The sequence below is a fragment of the Spermophilus citellus genome (assembly GCF_964194105.1).
Source record: "Spermophilus citellus genome assembly, chromosome: 2".
Classification (NCBI taxonomy): Eukaryota; Metazoa; Chordata; class Mammalia; order Rodentia; family Sciuridae; genus Spermophilus; species Spermophilus citellus.
In genome coordinates, this window is record NC_138183.1 from 253,867,060 (window position 1) to 253,888,115 (window position 21,056).

A 21,056-nucleotide genomic window follows, 5' to 3' on the forward strand; every position below is an offset into this window, starting at 1 on the left:
CAGCCTCAGTTAACTGGAATCTTCAAATTAACAGGCTTTTCTCCTCCCCTTGGGCAATTCTGAGTTATGCAGAGGCTAAGTTCGGTGTGGTCAGTAGGCCAGGTGGGGGAGCATGCGCCAAAGATCCCTGGATTGAAGTTCGGGGACCCCCACCGACCTTTGACCTCCAGCTCTCCCCCCATCTCTAGGCTTCAGCCTCCTCATCTGACACATTGGTGGACTGGCCATTAGAGTCTGCCGCCTGGGGGCGGGGGCCAGGTACTCTGCTGGTTCGGGATCGAACCCTGCGCAGCCCCTGCCCCTCCGCCCTGGGCTGCCCTGTTAGTACCCCTCCGCGGGGGCCCTGGCCGGGGGCACGCCCCGCACCCGGCCTGGGGCCCCACTGCCTGCCCGGACTGATAAGACAGGTCCAAGCAGCCAGGGGCGACCTGCCCCGCGCAGCGGGAGGCCGGGGGCGGGCGGGACCCGCGGGCCGAGCGCAGCGGCTCTGTCCCCAGCGTCTGCGCGGCTCGCTGAGGCGACCCGGTGGCCGCCGGGGAGTCGTGCTACGCGCGGGGCGGGGCGAGGGCGGCGCCCGCAGGTAACCCCCTGGGGGCGGGGAGGCCGCACGGGACCCCCGGACCAAAAAGCCGAGGGGGAGGAGCAGTGCGGCTGTGCGCGAGGGCGGCCAAGTTTGGCTCCGGCGCGCGCGGCTTCGCGTCCTGCCTCTGGGGAGGAGAGGGGGACTGTCCCCACCTCGCTGGGCTCGGACCCCGGCCCTCAGAGCCGACGCAGCGTTTCAGGGGTGACTTCGTCGTCCCCTGTCCCAGAGCCCGTGAGTCCGCTGCACACCTGGAGCCCGGCAGCGAGCCGCGCCATGCAGGAGGGTGACATCGGATTAGAGGGGCTGCCCCGCAAGAAAGCCCCTGCAGCCCGTGAGTACCCAGGGGCGGGTGGGGGGGGGCAAGGGACCCCAAACGCGGTTGCAGCGACGTTCGGACGCTCCGGGCCAGCGGCTCTTTTAGGACTAATGGGCGTAGGAGGGGCAGGACAGAGACCCCATCTCTAGTGGAAGGGTGTCGTCCCCCCAGGTGCTCCCCAGTGAGGGAGAAAAAGAAGGGGCTTTGTCGGTCACAGGCCACTGGGGCACGGACAAACCAAAGACCGAGTGGCTGGGCTGGGCTGGGCTGGGGGCGGCGCGGAAGGCCCCCGAGGCCGGCGGGAGCGGTGCCCTGGGCGGAGGGCTGTTCCGGATCCCGGGGGAGCGTCCCCAGCCGGCCGCGTCCACCGCTCCGGCCGGCGGATGCGAGTTTTCGGATGTTTTTACAGGCGCTATTAATACACATAATGTTTCCGTGCTATTCTGGAGATTTATTTGCGATATAAAGTAACTAGTGTGACTCCAAGTCATAATGGAAACTGCAGAGCGCCTTGCGGAGCCGCGGAGACGGATGGGGCTCGGACGCGAGGCGGGAGGGGGAGTCCCTGACTTCCTCGGCCATTCCCTGCCCATAAATCACGACCCTGGATATTTTTATACCAATAATTTTTAAATAAATGACCCAGGCAATGTTTCCTGGATGATTTCCCCCTCCCAGCCCAGAGGTTATTAAATAAATGGGGAGCGTGAGGTGGCGGGGCTCAGCGTACTCGCTTTTGTGTAATTACACCTCGGAGCCTGCCCAGGGGTCAGGATCCTGTGCCCTGCAATCCGAGGGCCACTGTGCCCCGAGCTGCTAACTATAGCAAGCCTGCCTTGTGCTCCTGGCCCTCCCCGTCTTCTCCCTCCCCCGGTGTCTTTGGACTTGGTGGAGAAACTTATTCTGACGTGTACTTCTTAAAAAGCCAGATTTGGCTTCTTTGTAGAAGGGACACTGTACACTTCTCAAATTAAAGGCTCAGGAGAAAGAGAGATGCTATCAGTCAGAGGGCGAGACAAGGCCAGGGGCTGCCTGGGGCTGCCGTTTTGGGGTCCCGTCCTGCCCCTCCTGCGCCCATTCTCAGGTCCTTACTCCCCAAGCAGCTTTCTTGGGCTCACGAGTAGAACGTTTGGTCCACTCTGTAACCAGCCGGAAACCCGGCCCCCAACTCACCACCCTAGAACATCTGGCCAGCAGTGGGCCTTGGGTCCAGTGCCGCGTGGTAGGTGCCTAACCTTCCCCAGCTCACAGACACAGTGACAGCCACATAGTGGACCGGGGCTGGGACCAAGACTGGACCCAGAATGCTAGTCTAACTTCCTCGAGGTTCTTGGCTCTCCCCACCCCAGGCAGAAGCCCAGGCAGGCTTCCGAGACGGACGGCTGGGGCGCTTCCCAGGCACAGGCGTGAGTCGCAGGGCCCACACTCTGGGTTTTGCAGTCTTCAGGTCTGGGCACAGGTGGTGCCTCGGTGTGGGATCCAGAGCTTTCCTCGGTGGAGGATCTGACGATAGCTGTCATCGCGGACAGTGACCACCACAGCCTCCACTCCTGGGGAGCGGCCATCTGGCCCACCCACCTGCATCTTGGCTGTGAGGTGGGCGGGCTCCTGCCCCCCCCCCATGCTAGGGGTATCACCAGTGTCCGGAGGAAGGTCCTGGGACTGGTGTCCCAGCCTCAGCTTCTGGGCTTGCCACTGGTGCGTCACCACGGAAGCAGGTGCCGAGGTGCCGGGGAGAGCCTGCCACCCTGTAGCTGTCACTGGCGTCTGCAGGTGACAGGAGACAGGAAAGCCATAGAATCGCAGCACAGGCAGGCCTGAGAGGAGGAGATGGCAGGAGAAATCCACCGAGCAGGTCAGTGTGCGGCCCTGGTCCGGCTGCCTTCCTGGGCCTCACTCGCCCGAGAAGCGGGTCGGCTTCCATCCTCTTACGGGAGAGAAACTGAGGCTCATGGCTCTCACTGAGGGGCACACAGCAGATGAGTGGCCAGGGCAGACGCACGCTGTTGGCCTCTTCCTTCCCTCCAGAGGCACACGCCCCAGGCAGCAGTGACCATGCCCAGGCCTCACCTGATTCTGTGTCCTTGGAGCTGGGCACACAGCTAGGGCAAGTCTTGGCACCTCATGAAACGCCCCAGAGCACGCAGATAGATGACTGTCCAGTGGGTGGGCTGGCAGCAAGTCCCCTGCCGGGAAAGGAGGGCAGGAAGGGGCGTGGCTTTCTGGGGGTGACGGAAGCGCTCATCACCTGGTGGCTGGGAAGGCTCACCTGAGGCGGAAGGGAAGAGCGGTCCAGCCAGAGGGAACGAGGACCCAGGGGTGTGGGGAGGGCAGGAGGGAGGGCAGGAGGGGACCAGGAGGCACCGGAGGCCAGAGTGGTGTGGGCTGCAGGCACCTGAGCAGCAGAGGCACCCGGCTGGGTTCAGGGCCACCTGGCTGCTGGGTGGAGGGCAGCCTTGGCCCTCGTGCTCTTCAGGAGTGACCTGCCGGGGCGAGGGCCATGCAAGTCAGGCACAGGGCACTGCTGGGAGTGAAGCCCTTGGGACGGGGCATCTGGGCGAGAGGAGCCGGGGGCTCTGGGATGGAGTGAGCCACTGGAGAGCGAAGGGACTGGGGAGCAGCCTGGAGGTCGGGAGGGGCTGCCGCTGCTGCTGTTGTTATTGTTGTTGTTATTATTATTATTATTGTGGTGAAATCTATGACTCGGCATCTTTGTCATTTTTAGTGCAAGTTCTGTGGCATTAATGACCCTGACAACTTGCAGCCACCACCCACCATTTCCAAACCTCTTCATTCATGGCCCCAAATGGGAACCGCTCGCTGTGGGTAACTGTCCATCCCCGTCCTCCTCCCGCCTGCTGAGCCTCGTCCGCCTTCCTTCTCTGTCCCTCCCCAGCCCCAGGTCCCTCCGGGACAGGGGAAAGGGGTCATGTGCCCTTTTGTGCCTGGAGCACCTCACTTGACAGGTCCAAGGTGCCGTCCCGTCCTCGTGTGAGCCCCTTCATCCGTTTGGCGGCTGAGCAACGGTCCAGTGTGTGTAAATGCCACGTTCCTTTACCCGTTTGTCCTTTAATGGACACTTGGGACATTTCTACCCGTGGGCCTTTTGAATAGTGCTGCAGCGGAATGTGCACGTAAATGTGGTTTGGGACCCTTTCCAGTTCTTTCAGATGTAAACCTAGAAGTGAAATCTCCATCTCACAGTCATTCTAACGCTGACCTTTAGAGGCACCGCCGGCCGTGTCCTACACAGCTGCCCACGGCAAGAGCACGTGCTGATCTCCCCGTGTCCCACCAACATGGGTCATCTGTCTGCTTTCTTTTTTTTCCTAATGGATGCAGTGTCGTCTGTCGTTGCGGTTTGGGTTTGCGTTTGCCAGATGACTGATCACGTCGACCGTTTTTCCATAGGTTTATGTGTGTGTCTTCGTGGGAGAAACATCTCCAAAGAGCTCTCTGGGCGATGCCCATGTTTTAACTGAGTGCTTGTCTTTTGGTTACTGAGTCACAGGAATTCTTTATGTAACCTGGATCTTGAGGCCTGATCAGTTGTATTATGTGCACATATTTTCTCTCACTCTGCCTGTTGTCTGCTCACCTTCTTGATAATGTCCCTTGATGCACATATTTTTAAATTTTTTTTGACATCCAATCTATCTACTTTCTCTCTCTCTCTCTCTCTCTCTCTCTCTCTCTCTCTCTCTCTCTCTCTTTTCGTGCTTTTGATGTCAACCCTGAGAATCTGTTGCCAAATCCAAGGTCACAAAGACTTGGCCCTGTTTGTCCCTAGGAGTCTTATGGGTTTCATTCTTATATTTAGGCCATTGATCTGTTTGGGGTTGGCTTTTATTTGTGGAGTGCAGTGGGTACCCAGCTTCGTCTTTTGCCTCCGAGTATCCAGTTGTCCTGTTGCACACTGTGAAAGAGCTGTTCTTCAGGGGTTTGCTCTTGAGCATGTTGGTAACAACAACGATCACAAAAGGTGACACTTGGAGCACACCGGAACCCCAGCTGTCGCTCGGAGCACGTGGCTTGTTACCCTGGAGTGAGTTTGGGGCGCGCTGTGAGCATTCTCAAGGAGACAGAGACACCGCTAGTCCACGAGCCAGAGGCAGGTTCCTCCGATGCAGAGGGGAGAGCCACCTGTCTGGACAGGCGCTGGCCCTCCACCCTCTGCGACTAGATGTGGTGGGTGAGGTATCGTGCTTCGGGCCACCATGTCACCTAAAGCTATGGGCCAGAGCCCGTTGTGGGCAGAGCCTGAATCTCTGGATGTGGCCACACAGTGAGTCCTCTGCTGTGTAGGTCATCAGGACTCTGTCCTCTGCCTTTGCAGCTGGATACATGACTTAATCCAGTAGAGGAGTTCCCCCCACCCACGTTGGGGTACAGTGTAGCCACCTGCCAGAGGCAGGCAGAGTAGCCTCAGTCCTTGACCTCAGGGGGCTCACAGTCCTTTTGGGTTTTCATGGTCACTTACGTGGCCACCCCCTCTAATTCTGGGACCTAAGCTGACCCCAGGATGCTGGCCACCCCCTCCTGGCTGCTGTGGGGAGCGGGACCAGCTCCGGCCTCCCAGAGAGCAGCAGCAAGTCGACCCCCGGTTGACTGCCTCTGCCCCCTGGGCCTCTCCTGGTGCACTTGGCCTGCGCCTGGGGACGGCCATGTCTCACTGGTTTCCTGGCCCACACAGGACCTGGCCACGCAAGGTGGGAGGAGGGACCGACGGACAGATGGGGTGGGCCGACGCTCTTGCTGAAGGGCTCTGTTCGGGGTGCAGGCGAGGTTCGAGCCCTGCGCTTCTGTCACGTTGCTCATGAAGTCGGTGATGTTGGGCAGACATGGGAGGTGAGGCCCAGAGAGGCCGAGGAGTGTGCAGAACTCACACAGCCCCCGCCTCTGCCGGGGCCGAGGGAAGCCCAGCGCTGGGATCTGAGGCTGGCCCTGGGACTGGAACTGCATTCCCAGCTCCCAGCCTGGGCCCAGCTCTGCTGCTGCCTCGCGGCTCTGGGTGGAGGCTGTCCGCTGCCCGCCAGGCCCTGGGGGCGCCGGTCAGGCTCTCGTCCCTCCCTGCGCCCGTCTCTGCCTCTGCGCGGCCCCCGGCCTCAGTGCTGGGCTCTCGTGCTGCCTAATGAAGCACTAAAAGTCCTCGCAGCGCCACTGGACGAGGGTCTCGTGGCCATTAGGTGGACAAATTACCAGGCTCACGTACTTGGCGCCTGGAGGGGACCTGTGTAGCGGGGGCTGTCCCCTGGTGATCCCAGCTCCCTATGTTGCTGTAGCCGCGAGGGCACTTGCCCCCTCCGAGCCGTTCACGGGGACTCGCCTGGGCTGGGTTCCCAACCCCACAGCCCACCCCTCACCAGGCCCGCCCAGGGACCCTGCCACAGGGCCTCCCGGAAGCAGCCCCGTCCAGCCGTCCCTTCGCCCTAGGCTGCGGGGGAGACCCTGCCCTGACGCCCCAGAGTCCGTCCCCCTGCCTGACCTGGAGGGGTCCTGCCCACCCTGGCCGCCATGACCCTCGGAGGCCCACACAGCACTGGGCAGAGCCCGAGCTGCGCTGGGTGGGGAGGCGGCTGCCGAGGGGGCCGCCGGGTGTGAGGGCACCATTTACCACAGTGGGCTTCCCGCCGTCGGTCAGAGGAGGGGCACGGGGCCGTGAGGGGACGGTGAGGGGACGGTGGGGCCCAGGATGCGCTGGGCCAGCCAAGGCTTTGTGGAGGTCCTTCTGTCCTGACCTGGCCTGTGCCCCCGATCCCTGTTGCTCCGTCCTCCAGGAAAGCCACACGCGGGCTCTTGTCCCCTGGTGTGCGTCCCCACACTTAGCTCAGCGCCCAGCACGCTGGTGACCCCTCCCTGCACTCTGGTCTGCCCACCGCTCCCCAGGGCCCACCTGCTCCTTTCACCCTGTCCCCACAGTGGGCAGAGGGCCTCCTGGCCAACACGGGGGGGGGGTGGACTCGGCCGCTGGCCCTGGCTCCTCTGCCCTGGGCTGTGGCTGCAGGGGACCTGCACCTGCCTCCCGGGGCCCGCTCTCCCTGCCCCTGACCACTCCTGCCGGCTGTTTGGCCCCCCCACTTGCCTTGCTCAGCCCTGGTCCCCCCTTCCCAGCCCCCAGGTCCCGGACACACAGGCCCTTGGCTGGACTCTGCCCTCTCGGTGGCCCGTCCCCAGCGTGGGCCCTCCCTGGGGTCCGGGTGTCCTGGCCCCATCTCCCTCCCGGCACATGCTCAGCTGCCCCTGTGTGTCTTGGTGCACCCTGGTGGCTGCTCCTCTGCCCGTGAGAACTCCACACGGCAGGAGTGCGCTTGGCCTTGCCACTGGATTTTAAGTCCCAGTTGTCCTCAACTCCTCACAGCCAGGCCTGGGCAGAGCAGGGGCCCTCAGCGTCCCCCACTGGGGCCAGAGAACCCGCCCAGGGCTCTGGATCTCAGAAGAACTAAGCGGGCCATTTGGTTCCTTTTTGTGCTGAGAAAGACACAAATTCACAGGGAAGACATTTCATTTTGGATATTGTTCCATGAGTGAAGGGGGGGGCACGGATGTGTTCATCTCTCCCTGGGATGGATGGATGAGAGGGTGGACGCAGGGAGAGTGGATGGACACAGGGATGAGTGGGTGGACGGATGGACGGATGGGTGGAGGGTTGGATGAATTCATGCATCTATCAATAGATATAAGGATAGGTGGGTAGATGGATGATGGATGGATGGGTGGATGGATGGGTGGATGGACAGATGGCTAGATAGGTGGGTAGATGGATGGGTGCATGGACGGGTGGTGGGCGGGTGGAGAGAGATCTTGTGTAGTAGGTGGAACCTCTATACACATTGGTGTGACTTTTCAGCATTTAGTCTGCCCTTCCTCTTTGGGATCAACCAGCCCTTTAGAAGAGAGAAGCGCGATGGTTTACACAATGAGAAAACTCACGAAGCCTGGTTTGGTTTATAGTGTTGCATCAAAACTACCCCGACTCCTTCCATGGCCGTGTGTGCTGCACTTTAGAACCAGCCGCTGCTCTGTGTCCCTCCGTGGCCTCTCCCGGGTGCTGACCTGAGCGGTGGGATCCTCCCACTTTCCCCGGCCCCTCCCACGAGGAGCAGAGGCAGGAGGGAGGAGGCCCGGCCTCCCCGCCCCCACTGCGGCCTCCACTGGGTTGGGTCATAACCCCCCATGGGTTTCTGGCCTCTGTCTGGATAGACTTTTCCGGTCACCACAGTTTTAGTGTCAAGATCTTTGCAAAGATGCTGCAGGAAGCCCCCACGTGCCCACACCTGGTCCCCGCTGCTCACAGCTTGCTTTCATCTGGAGACACACTGGGGCGTCGCCTCATCCCTTCTGTGTCCCAGAGTTCCACCCAGGACACCCGGGCGGGCCGGCAGTGACCTTCGGCCTAGGGGCCCCTGGCTGTGACGGTTGCCCAACACTGACCTCTGTTGACCTGGACAGTTTCCAGGAGCGCAGGTCAGACGCTGTGTGGACTGCCCCGCGGTTGGGACTCTTCTCATGGTGTGGCTGCTGTGGCCTGAGAGTGAGAGAGGGAGGCGGGGAGGAGCGCTGTGGCCATCAGCGTAGCCTCTGTGGGCGGCCGGCTGGGGACTCCTCGGCTCCGCCCAAGGTCAGCCTGGTGTCCGCAGTACGCAGTGTTTTCAGGGGCCTGTGGCGGGTGGTTCACCTGTTCCTCGAGGTGCTGGGTGGAACCCAGGCCTCGGGGCCCCCAGCCAAGCCTCCACCACGGCCGCCCCCCGCCCGTGGAAGGTTCTAGATCAGCCGCATCAACTTATGAAACTCAAGCAGACACCTCGAGCTGATGCTGTCACCTGGCTCCTCCCCGGGAGGTGCAGACCTCACGCCACAGCAGCTCGGTGTGGTTACAGATCAAACAGCATCTGACTAAGAGGGGACGCCATCTCCAACCTCCGTGGCTCAGCTCCACAGGGCCAGGGGACGGGGGGAGAGTGTCCAGCTGACAGATAAGCTGAGCTCCATGTCCACCACATCACATGTGCCCAGGGGCTCCCTGGCTTCCATTTCAAAGCAGTAAATATTTAAATAATCGTCCCATTGATTTCAATAATAATCACGGGAACAGGAACGTTTCTGTCCCTAGAGAAATTAATTGGATGTCCTGGGTCCTCTCCAGAGACCCCTGAGTGGGACAGCCCGGTCCCACCTCCTCTGCATTGTGGTAGCAGGAGGAAGCTGGGGTCAGAGAGGCTGAGTGGAATTCCTGAGGTCACACAGCAGTTTGGTGGCCTGGGTGGCACTCCTGGTCAGGTATGCTGACTCTGTGTCCAGAGTGCGCGTGGGCGTGTGCGCTTGCACTCTCTCTCTCCCTCTCCTTCCCCCTGCTCTCAACTAGATTAAAGTGCAAGAGTGTGATCCTTAAAACCCCTCAGAAAGGCAGCCCTGGAGACACCTGTACCATGGGACCGTCACCGGAGTGTCCCCACCAGCCCTGTAGCTGGGTGCCAGGGGACGAGCTCAGCCAGAAGGGGCAGCTGTGTGGAAGGTGCACCCAGCCCGAGAACGTGGATCGGGCTGCGGGTGAGGGACAAGGGACTGAGAGGGACACTGGGTCCCCTCCCGACTCAGCGCCTCCGTCTGCCCCTTGGGGGCGGGGAGGAAGCACCTGCAGTGTCTAGATTTTTGCTTTTACCTCTGCTATTGGGGGTGCCCCTTCTTTGTTAGACCTGTGGGAGGAGAGGTGCACCCTGCCGGTCCCACCTTATGCTCAGCTCTTACTCCTGCCAGTCACCTTGTGTGCCCTCCCCCCACCCCCAAAGATTATACTCAGCTTATGATGGGACGAGGGTCCAGGAGCTGGCCCCGGGGCGGGGCCGGCAGGGCTCAGCTTGGGCTGTAGAAGCCAGACTGCTGGTCCTGCAGGCCCAGGGCCAAGAAATGAATATCAACCCCTGACTCCAGACAGGCTCCCCAGACCTCCCCACACACGCACCCCAGGGCCTTTGCATGTGCACTCTCCTGATAGGACCACGCAGCCCGTGTGGACAGCCACTGTCCTAGAAAGAGCCCGGGGCTGCTTCCAGTTTGGAGTCGTCACGAATGAAGCCAAGGAACAGAAAGCTTTTGTGGATACATGTTCTGTTCCCATTTCTCTCGTACACGCCTGCAGTCAGAAACTGGATCGGGGATGCGTCCTGTGGAACCATTTAGAAAGTGCCCGTTTGCCCCAGGGCTTGGCTGTCCCACCAGCGGGTCTGAGGATGGAACTGGTTTGAGTTTACTGGCCTTATCTATGCCGCCTCTCCTCTCCGGCCTGCACCCCAGGTGGAGGGACCATGGCTCTTGGATCATTGCTGAACCTTCAACACACAGTACAGGGACAGGTACACAGTAGGTGCTCAGTCAACACTTGTGGTGAGTGCCGTGTCTGCACTGCGGTTTCTTCTCTGCTCCAATCACCTGGGACCCGTGTGCCTTGCTGGGGAGCGAGCAGTGGCGTCCCTGGCCACCTCTGACTGTGGGGGGTGAGGGCAGGAGTGGGGGCCACCCCTCGTCCACTCAGGAGGCCCCAGAGTGACCTCTACAGAGGCCACTGGCACCATTTCATTCTGACAAGGTCCCGAGCCAGGTGTGGCCAGGTGCTGGCTTTGGCAGCACAGTCTCAGGAGGGGACTCACCCAGAGCCCCCAGAGGGACTTTCCGTGAGAAAATGTTTGTGACTGTGAAGAAGCCAGACACGTGCTGCGGGGGACTGAAGAAGAGACCACCCTCCCCGTCGCCAACTGGCTGGATGTTTTGGGGGGCGTTTAAGCCGCTTGGAGGAAGCTGCGGAAGGTGCGCTGCCCCCCAGGGACAGGCCGCAGGGGCTGCGGTCAGATGGTCAAAGAGCGACTCAGGAAGCCTAAGGGGCGTGTGAGGAGGCACTGACCACCAGGCAGCGGGGGCAGCCCCCTCGGAGCTGAGCGGGAGTACCCCGGCCTGGCCAGACCCCAGAAGGTCCCGAGCGGGGAGCTCGGGGTCACGCAGAGCCCCCACTGGGCTGTTCACTGACCAGGCATGTGCAGGGCCACCTGGGTGGGGTCGAGGCAGAGACAGGCCACGCATCCACCCAAAGTGCCCAAGTGCCCCCAGCTACAGCCCTGAGCGTCCCCGGGGGCTGCAAGGTGGGCAGGAGGCCCTGAGTCCACTCCATGGAGAGACCCTGTGGACAGGGGAGGCAGGACCCAGAAGAGAAGGTTGCGTGACGCCCCCCGTACGGCCTGCAAGGGCGGGAGCCACGTGGGGAGAGAGCCTGCGGTGTGGGCGCTGGGCACCCGGGTGGGCAGCAGAACTGGGGGGGTGCGCACTTTGGCAAATGTGTGCCAGGCTCCGGGGGGTGGGCTGATAACAGGAAGGATGGGCAGTGCTGGTGCCCAGGACAGTCTGCCAGGAGGCCCGTCCCTCGGCTCCTCCCGCCTGGACTTGGGTAGCGGCTGCTGTGGGCACCGGCACCCGGCTCCCTGGGGAGCTTGGCTGTGGCCCATCCTGGCCCCTTGGGGACGAACGTAGGGTGCTCCTGGGGGCTGCTCTGGGAGGCCTGGGGAAGAGCAGTGGCCAGAGACCACCTGCCCCTGTGCAGGGAGTGGCCGAGAGCCGAGAGCCTCTTCCCTGCGCCCAATGAGTGGGCACAGTTCCGGAGAACGCGCCCCACAATGTGCCCCAGGTGGAGCCGCCGTCCTGGGGCATTTGGGGGGAGGAAGCTGCCGGAGCACAGGTCCTGGAGGAGGACCAGGTGGCACTCTTGCCATCCAGAGCCCGTCCCGGGGCCCTTGTTACCTCCTGCTCGGTGACAATGACTTGGGCCTGGTGGTTCAGAACAACCACGTCTTGGTCCTTGTCTGAGCTTCTTGCCGTGGGTCAGCGCGCAGCAGGCGTGGCTGGGTGGTCTGGCACCTGGCCCAGGGGCGTGGTCGCAGTGCCGGCCAGGGCTGCAGGCTCGCTTGAGGCCTGGCTGCAGCAGGAGGGTCCACTTCCCAGGTGGCACCTCCGGTCTGCGGGTGGGGCCTCGTGCGCCTCTCTGGAGCCTTCCCCAGGGCCACCGTGGGCCAGTCTGTTTGTGACGCTTCATTGGCTTAGAGTTTTGACCAGCTGCTGCGTGGGACCAGCTGTCCCCAGACCCCACCCGGCCAGAACGTGGCCAGTGTCTGTGGAGCCCTGAGACCTCCTGGGTGCCAGCCACCATGTCCTCCCTGGGACATTCCTGTCCCTCTCCTCCGGCCTTTGAAGGCTCCTGAGAAAATCCATCCTCTCCCCAAACTGACAGGTGGCCGGGGGAGCAGCGAGTCATGAGCAAACTTCAAACCTGGTCCTGACCGCGTCCCGCCAGCCTTACTAGGGCCACCACTCAGCAGCGTGTCGCCCGAGGACACGGCGCACTGTGCGGACGGCAGGGTGGGAGCAGGGTGGCCTTCCGCCCCACACTCCCGAGCTTCCCGACTTGATTCTGAAAGAGACGTCGATGAGCTCGGCACCTTTGGTCACTAAAAGCTCTTTCAGGAAACGGAAAGGACGTGTTTGTAACAGGATCAAAAACACCGACTTCAGGCCAAGAGCCGATGGCCCCCGGGGGGCTGGTGACACACTGAAAGTGGCCTCATGAAATAAGGGATTCGCCAAGGACGCGGGATCGTCCGTCCCGTACTCCTCAAGGTGCAGAATGTTCCGGAACGTGCTACTCAGCAAGAAAAAAGGACCGTGATGAACATAACGATCACAGAGACAAAACTAAAACGGTCACCAAGACGGTCACCGGCTGGAGGTGTCCAGAAGTCACAGCCGACCAGAGACCCGACTTGGAGGAGCAGAAGGAAGCCTCGGGCTGACCCCGGAACGCAGCATGGACCCGCACTCGGTCCACTGAGGGACAAGGACGCGGCTTTTCACATGGGACTGAGGAGCAGGTGGGGAAGCACTTCGCGTGAGCCGCACAGAGGGGACCCCCACCCGCAGGAGGGGAAAGCCCCGTCCCGCTGACACCCGCCCCAGACAGACCTCCAGAAGAAGCCAAGGTTCAAGTTGAAAGTGAAAACCGTGAACACCTAGAAGAAGAGGAGAGGAGACGGCGCGTCTCCTGAGCCCGGGCCAACCCCCAGGCTCCACAGGGAAAATGGACGACACCAAGAGCCGGACGGACGTCAAGACAGAATAACAAGCTGAGGGCCATCATTTGCTGAGTATCCAGAAGGCGTTTATTTCTGTGGCTCTAAAGTGGACATATCACAGATCAGTTAAAGCAGCCAGGACCCGAGGACAAGTGGCCAAGATGGAAAGAGGCCACTGGCCCGCGAAGGGCCAAGGTCTGGGAGAGACACCTGGGCGGCTTTTCCCTTCTTTTGCCTGCGATTGACAAAGTCGTGGCGCCTGGGCTGTGGAAGCAAGCTCCTCGTCACCACGCTTGGCTGGCACCCCACCCGCCTCAGGACGGCCTGGCAGTGCCTGGCCCTCAGGTCCCACAGGTCTGTGCGAATCCACTCAAGCAGCAACTCCTGAATGTATCCTACCTCCCAAGTCCTCCTCCGGCTGCAGGGAATGTCCTCTGCGCAGGGGGCCAGTGTAGTGGACCTTCTCACCCTGTCTCCAGGGCTTACGTGGGGCTGGGGCTAAATAAATTGTTGGTGGGTGGAGGGAAGAATGGATGACGGATGGGTGGGTGGTTGATGGAGGGATGGAGGGATGGATGGTACAGATGATGGGTGGATGGGTGGATGGTGGGTGGATGGCGGGTGGATGTTGGATGGATGGTGGATGGATGGTGGATGGATGGTGGATGTTGGATGGATGGTGGATGGATGGTGGATGGATGGTGGATGGGTGGATGGTGGATGGGTAGGTGGATGGCAGGTGGATGGTTGATGCCGGGTGGATGGATGATGGATGGATGGTGGATGGTAGGTGAATGGTGGATGCCGGGTGGATGGATGATGGATGGATGGTGGATAGATGATGGATGGATGGTGGATAGATGATGGATGGATGGTGGATGGATGGTGGATGGTGGGTGGATGTTGGATGGATGGTGGATGGTGGATGGATGGTGGATGGATGGTGGATGGGTGGATGGTGGATGGGTAGGTGGATGGCAGGTGGATGGTTGATGCCAGGTGGATGGATGATGGATGGATGGTAGATGGTAGGTGGATGGTGGATGCCGGGTGGATGGATGATGGATGGATGGTGGATAGATGATGGATGGATGGTGGATAGATTATGAATGGATGGTGGATGGATGGTGGATGGTGGATGGATGGTGGATGGTGGATGGATGGTGGATGGATGGTGGATGGATGGTGGATGGTGGATGGATGGTGGATGGATGGTGGATGGTGGATGGATGGTGGATGGATGGTGGATGATGGATGGATGGTGGATGGTGGATGGATGGTGGATGATGGATGGATGACAGATGGATGATGGATGGATGGTGGATGGATGGTGGATGATGGATGGCGGGTGGGTGGATGGCAGGACGGTGGATGGCGGGTCGGTGGCGGATGGCGGGTGGGCAGGTGGATGGGGGTGGAGTGAACCAGCAGATGTTCAGCGCTGGCTGCAGTCGCTTCAACTCTAGAAGTGTGTTTAAAGAAGTTGAGGGGCAGGTGGGCAAAGCCTGTTCTACATAAAACAGTGGGAAGCGGGGACCACCCAGATGCTCATGGTCAGGGGCTGTGGGATGCTGTGGACACCCGAAGACGAGGCTGTTGTGTCCCTGCCCTGGGCTCTGCCCGGCCTCCCAGTCCCCGCGCTGCGTTCCTGGAAGAAGCCAGCCGCAGAGACAGCCCCAGCGGCCGCTCTGCTGAGGGACTCCTGCCCTGTGCTGAGCCCTGCCCCTGCCCCTCCCCCTTGTCACACCTTCCCCTCCTCAGTCCCCGTGGGGCCCAGGTCCCCTTGGGTGTTCACTGTGCAGGGGTCCCACCTGGGCTGGCCAGGTGTCTAGGAGCACCTGGCTTGGTGGACGCGGGGTTCGTGGTGGTGAGTAGCAGACAGGGTTCAGAACATGAGGCGGTCACTCAGGGAGGCGCGGCCGCCTGCTGTTCTGCTCACAGTGACCGCTCTGCATGGCCGTGGCTCTGCCAGGGCTGATTTTCATGCTTTCCAGGGATCTCTGGCCATTTGTCACCAAACCGCAAGGGAGCGGCCACTGCTCCCCGTAGTACAGATGAGGGAGCCTCCAAGGTTGCTTGGCTGGGAGGAGGTGGCCCGGATTCCTGTGCAGGCTCTGGGGGGCCAGGCCCTGTGGGGCTCCGTCCAGAGCCTACAGGACGCGTCTCCCGGGCCTGTGGCCATCGCCTTCCCACGCTCTGCCCTTAGAAAAGAGCAATAGTCTTTTCCGTGACTGCCCAGGGTCCTCCAGACCAGCAGACGGTCCTTCACGCCACAGAGAGGCCTGACGTGCCGCCCAGGAGGCTGTGAGCAGCCCTGACTTGCAGAATCAGAATCGATGACTCAAGAATCCTCGTGATGGGGACTTCATGGTTGTCACTGCTGCTTATTGGACATCTCTCCAGTGTTTAGAGCTCTAATAAGGGTTTACTATTCCATCCCCTCCTCACAGCATCCCTGAAAGGTAGATATCACTTCCCACATTCTACAGGGGAGAGAAACTGTGGTTCAGAGAGGTTGAGTAGCTTGGCAGAGGTCACACAGCTTGAACTAACGTCTGAGAACCCTGGGCTCTTCCTGGCCAGCTTCATAATCAGCGAAGAGGTGACATGTTTCTTAAAACGTCAGTGAAAAAAGTGCCCACTGGCACCCTGTCCTGAATCATCCCAGGGCACCTCTGTGAGAAATTCCTACGCCTTGACATCTCGTGGAGCCGGCCAAACATGGCCTCATTGTTGATCCTCAGATGCATATTTTCGGTGTGAGGTGGGTTGTGTTTATTTTCTGATGAACAGCAAAATGAGATTTCTATAAATAGACCAGGCCTCTGCCCTCTCGTTTCACTTCCTGTGCGCGATTCACAAGAGAGCCAGCCAATCGGAGGGCTTGCCAGCCCCGGAGGACTCGGATGGAAAGTTCCCGTGAGTGGCCCAGCGGGGACCGTCCAGGGCACCGTGCTTCTCCGCGGTGGCCACGAAGCAGTGGCTTTAGACGCTCTGTCAGCAGCCAGGGTCCATCCTGTTCTGAGGCGGACTTTGACCTTTTGGGTGGTGACCCTGGGCAGGGGCCACCCACAAAGGACTGTCCCATCTAACTGAAAGCCATGCTTCGAACCTCGGCCGGTGACACGCCTGTCTCCAGGGGCAGTCCCAGGGCCGCTGGCTCTGTGGTGGGCACGAAGCCCCGGCAACCCAGAGACCTGCCAGCTCGTGGCTGGTGGCGTGACGTGTGGGCACCGATGGCTCTCATCTGCGGGCAGAGAGCCCAGTTGGCACCACCCTGACACTGCAGCTGCCTCCTCCCTGGAGACCCCCGGCCCCTGCTCACATCTCGACTGTCCCCTGGGGAGGCAGATGCCCCACCTGTGCCCAGGAGCAGACAGTGCACCACGGGTCTGGTGCACAACCAGGGGGTCAGCATGGGACCCACTCTCTGGCCACCTGTGTCCTCCCTCCCACCACCACCCGTACCCTGTGACCTCTTCCCGCCTGCCCACTCCTCCTACCCACCTCCCACCCGCCTCCTGAGTGACCTTGAGGTTTACAGAGGTGCTGCCCTTGGGCTTCTGGTGCCCACAGCGGCCACCTCCCTGGCTTGTGCTGACTGCCACACACCAGGGGACAAGAACCAGAGTCTTCCCACACCCCACGCCCGGTCTGCCGAAGGGTCCTTCACCCACTGCCAACAAACTGTCTCCCTCTCAGGTAGCCCAGGCTTGGGAGGGCCCTCCGGTCTGCGCCTCGCCCTCAGGCAAAGTTTCTAGGTGTTTCCAAACCTTAGCACTTTAAAGACATAAATATTTAAAGAAGTCCACCATTTGCCTCATCGATGAAGCCTCAAAAGTGTATTCTTAGATCATTTCCTAAAGTTCAGCAGGGAGCCTGGTGCTGACTCACTCTTGCAGAAACTATGCACCTTAAAAGCCCAAGACCGCGGTGACAACACGGTGCCGGTAGAATTGCTACTTGTTGAAGATACGCTCACTCAGTTCATCCATCTCTCTTTCTATACTTACTTTTGTATCCATTCCTCCATCCATTCACATATCCATCCACTCATCCATCCATCCATCCACTCATCCATCCATCCACCCAGCCATCTGTCCACTCATCCATCCACCCACCCATCCATCCATCCATCCACTCATCCATCCATCCATCCACCCATCCATCCATCCACCCAGCCATCCGTCCACTCATCCATCCACCCACCCATCCATCCACCCACCCATCCACCCATCCATCCATCCACTCATCCATCCATCCATCCATCCACCCATCCATCGACCCATCCATCCACCCATCCATCCATCCACTCATCCATCCATCCATCCATCGACCCACCCATCCATCCATCGACCCATCCATCCATCCATCCACTCATCCATCCATCCACCCATCCACCCACCCATCCATCCACCCACCCATCCACCCATCCATCCATCCACTCATCCATCCACCCATCCATCGACCCATCCATCCATCCACCCAGCCATCCATCCACCCATCCATCCATCCACTCATCCATCCATCCATCCATCCATCCACCCACCCATCCACCCATCCATCCATCCACTCATCCATCCATCCACCCACCCATCCACCCATCCATCCATCCATCCATCCATCCATCCACCAATCCATCCATCCATCCATCCACTCATCCATCCATCCATCCATCCATCCACCCATCCATTGACCCATCCATCCACTCATCCATCCATCCATCCATCAACCCACCCATCCATCCATCCATCCACACACACTGGGGGCTGGGCAGGGCTCTGCGGGAGAGTAGCAGCGGTCTAGGCGGGGTGCCTGTGGCCAGGCACCTCAGGGTGCAGAGGGCAGGAGACCCACACTCATTCACAGTCCCTACACAGACAGACACACACACGCTCACGCACCCCATCACGCGGTGTGAACTGGGGGCGGCGTCCTGAGGGAGACCAAAGTAGGTAGCTGCCACCTGAGGAAGCAGCAGGGGCCACCCACTGCCCAGTGCACACCTGCCCTCTGAGTGTGCAGGGCCGGCTCCCACCGGCTCCCTGAGCCCGGCGTGCCTGTCTCCCTGACTCTCCTGCGGTGACACCACAGTGCCAGCCTGAAGCGGGCCCCCTGGGAGAAGTCCCAGCAGCCAGTGGCTAGCAGTGTGCTTCCGGCTGCTCTGTGTCTTCGAGAGCCGCCGTCCTCCCCCGTCCCCGCCGGCCAGGCTGTTCCCAGCCCGGGTAACTCCAGGGCAGGCCCCGGGACTTTCTGGTCATCTCATAACAAAAGTTTTCCCAGCCACTTTTAATCACAAAAACATGGTCTCCTGTGGACGATCAAACCGCAGGGTCCCCGTGAGAGCGCTCTGCTGCCAGCCGCCCCCAGCGGCCCCAGCTGCAGGCAGAGCCCTGCCCCTCCCCAGGCGTCCCTGGGCCCTCCAGGGCTGGCCCCTTCAGGCCCGGGGGTGGGAGGACGGAACAGCCTCTGAGGTGTTTGTGGGGTGCTCAGGCCCAGGGGACCTGCACCCTGGACCCCGAGAACCAGCTGGTAGTGCGACTCCGGGGCCGTCCCTGCCGGCCAGCTCCTCAAGGGGCCGCCTGGTCAGCAGGAAGCCCTCTCAGCTCCTTCCCGCCCTGATGCCCTTGCTGTGGGGGGAGGGGTTCCACACCCCTCTGTGCCCAGGACGCTCCGGCCAGCACAGACTGACCCCCAACTCTGGTCCCCGAGCCAAGTCGTCACCCCACCAGGGACCCTGGAGCCCCCCCTAGCCTTGGGTGAGGAAGAGGAGTGGGGGGAGAGGCAGGCGCCCTCTCTGGGCAGAGACCAGTCCAGAAACCCACACAGTTGCAGACCTGGGTCCCCCGTCCACAGACGGGGACACACGAGGGGCCAGGCACCGGCTTCTAGCAGAACAGGGCGCGGCAGGCAGAGGGCCAGGCACCCCTTCACCCCAGGGCATCACGGGGGCCCACGATGGCTCACTGTCCAAGGACAAAATGCTGACCTGCAGCACGATCGGGCGTAAAGGGACCTCCAACGTGACCACGCCGTCCTCCCTGGGGGGGTCCTCACTGCATTGTGACTTTGTCATCGGGGCCCCCCACCCGATGCGCACTTGTTCGACCCATGGTGCCCCTGGACTGGAACAGCATGGTCCCGGGGCCATCTTGACCTATATCTGAGCCCCTCCCTCCTCCAAAAGCTATATATAAATTTCAGTTTTTAGAATGAGGAGGGTTATTTTTAGCTCTATCAGAAGAGTCAACAGAGACAGAACGGGAGATAAAGTATATTCTTAACTAAATCAGGGACTTGCTCTGCGCCCTCCCCAGAACTGGGTCCCTCTGAAGCAGCCTCATTGTTGTTGACCCCCGATTCCTCGGCCTCCTCTCCCTCGGCCTCCTCTCCCTCGGCCTCCACTCCCTCGGCCTCCACTCCCTCAGCCTCCTTTCCTTCGGTTCTTCCCGTGTTGATTGTCTGGGAGATCCAGCAGACATGGGCTGGGGCTGGGGCTGGGGCTCAGCCGTCTGCAGAGCGCTCGCCTGGCACACGTGAGGCCCTGGGTTCGACCCTCCACGTACAAGTAAATAAATAGACCAAAGGAATCGTGAAAACTCTTTAAAAACAGAAAAGGAAGGAAGTCCCCGCAGTGAGACGTGTCAGGCTGCGGCCTGGGCTGGGAGGCCCAGGGGACTCCAGGGATGCAGAGGGAGCCCCCCCCCCCGAGTCCTGGCCCAGCCTCGCGCTCCCCAATGTGTCCTGGGCCCCGCAGGAGCCCCTGGGGTGCCCACCACTATCGACACCGACGGTCCAGAGTGTGTGACCAAAACCCAGAAGCCCACTCGGAGGGTTCAAGCCGAGCTGCGGTCACCGGAGAGCTGAATGGCACAAAAGAGAGGTGACAAGCCACGCTCAGCTCCTGCTGTTGGTCCTGGTGAAACCCAGGCTGGGAACAGGGAAAGCCAGCCCTCCCGCCCGCCCTCTGCCCAGAAGACAGGACCGCGGAGCTGGGGGCCCTGCAGGGTGGCGTCCAGCTCCTCTGCCCCTCAGCCTGTGTCGTCCAGGGCAGGGACTGGTCTGGCTGCCCTGCTGCCGTCCCCCCAGTGCCCGTCCCAGGCCCAGCACACGAGGCTCCGGACGACACCTGGATGAGGGGTGTGCCCGCGGAGGCCTGGGTGCAGGGCCCTGAGACCCTCGGCTCGGCTGCTCCCCCGAGTCCCGCCATGCTCACACTTGCCGGGTGTGGCCGGCAGAGCTCGGCCTGGTCCCCGAGCACAAGGACACGCAGTCACCCACTGGGGATAGGAGTCACACGTGGCCTTAGGGCCAGCCGCTGGCCGTGCTGTGGGGCCCAGGGTCACCAGGGTCTTGGCCGGTGGGGGGCAGAGTCAGAGCCGCGGGCGAAGCGGAGGTGGAGGGTGCGCTGGGCTTTGAGGCCCCGGGCCGGTGACGCAGGCACCATCAGAAGCCGAGAAGGACGGGAGGCCGGTGCTCCGTGGAGCCCCAGGAAGCAGCCGGCCTCGCCACCTGGACGTCAGCCAGGGGGACTCAGACCCAGGACGTAGAGCTCAGGGACTCTGGCACCTGGTCCCTGTGGGGTGCAGGAAGGGGAGCGGGGGCAGGTCCCTCTAGGTGAGCGGGCGGGGGCCACTCTTCATCGGGACTCCACTCCCCCGAGCAGCCCCTGCCTGCCGAGCCCACCTGCTGGGGAGCCCAGCTGAGCCGCGTCCAGCAGAGCTGTCCACAGAGTGTCCCACCAGAGTCCTCGGGTGCCGTGGACGTGCCAAGTGGACAGGACGGTGCCGAGGGCAGCCTCCCCAGCAGGCATCTCCGGGGTGGGGTGGACCCAGTCCTGAGCTGGCCCAGGAGCTGCTGGCGGGGGGGCAGGGGAGGTTGGCTTTTGTTCTGGTGGGGGGGCCAGAGCCTCTTCTCAGACCACGGGACTATGCATCTGGGAAGATCTCCGTTTATTTTAAGAAATGTCAAATATTTAAACCATCACTGGATGGCTTAAAATAATTTCGTCTCTGATAATGAATTCATGGAGAACTTTTCTTCCCAGAAT

General features: G+C 61.2%; 1 protein-coding gene across 4 annotated transcripts in view; it reads left to right on the forward strand.

The window, feature by feature from the left end:
* The first annotated feature begins 841 nt into the window (after positions 1 to 841).
* ANO1 (anoctamin 1) overlaps positions 842 to 21,056 on the forward strand; it is a 127,218-nt gene continuing 107,003 nt past the window's right edge. For all 4 annotated transcript variants that reach the window (XM_081278728.1, XM_081278730.1, XM_081278727.1 and 1 more), the window contains exon 1: positions 842 to 914. In XM_081278728.1, coding sequence (XP_081134854.1) covers positions 857 to 914 — 58 coding nt within the window. In that variant the 5' untranslated portion in view covers positions 842 to 856. The remainder of the gene's footprint in view (positions 915 to 21,056) is intronic.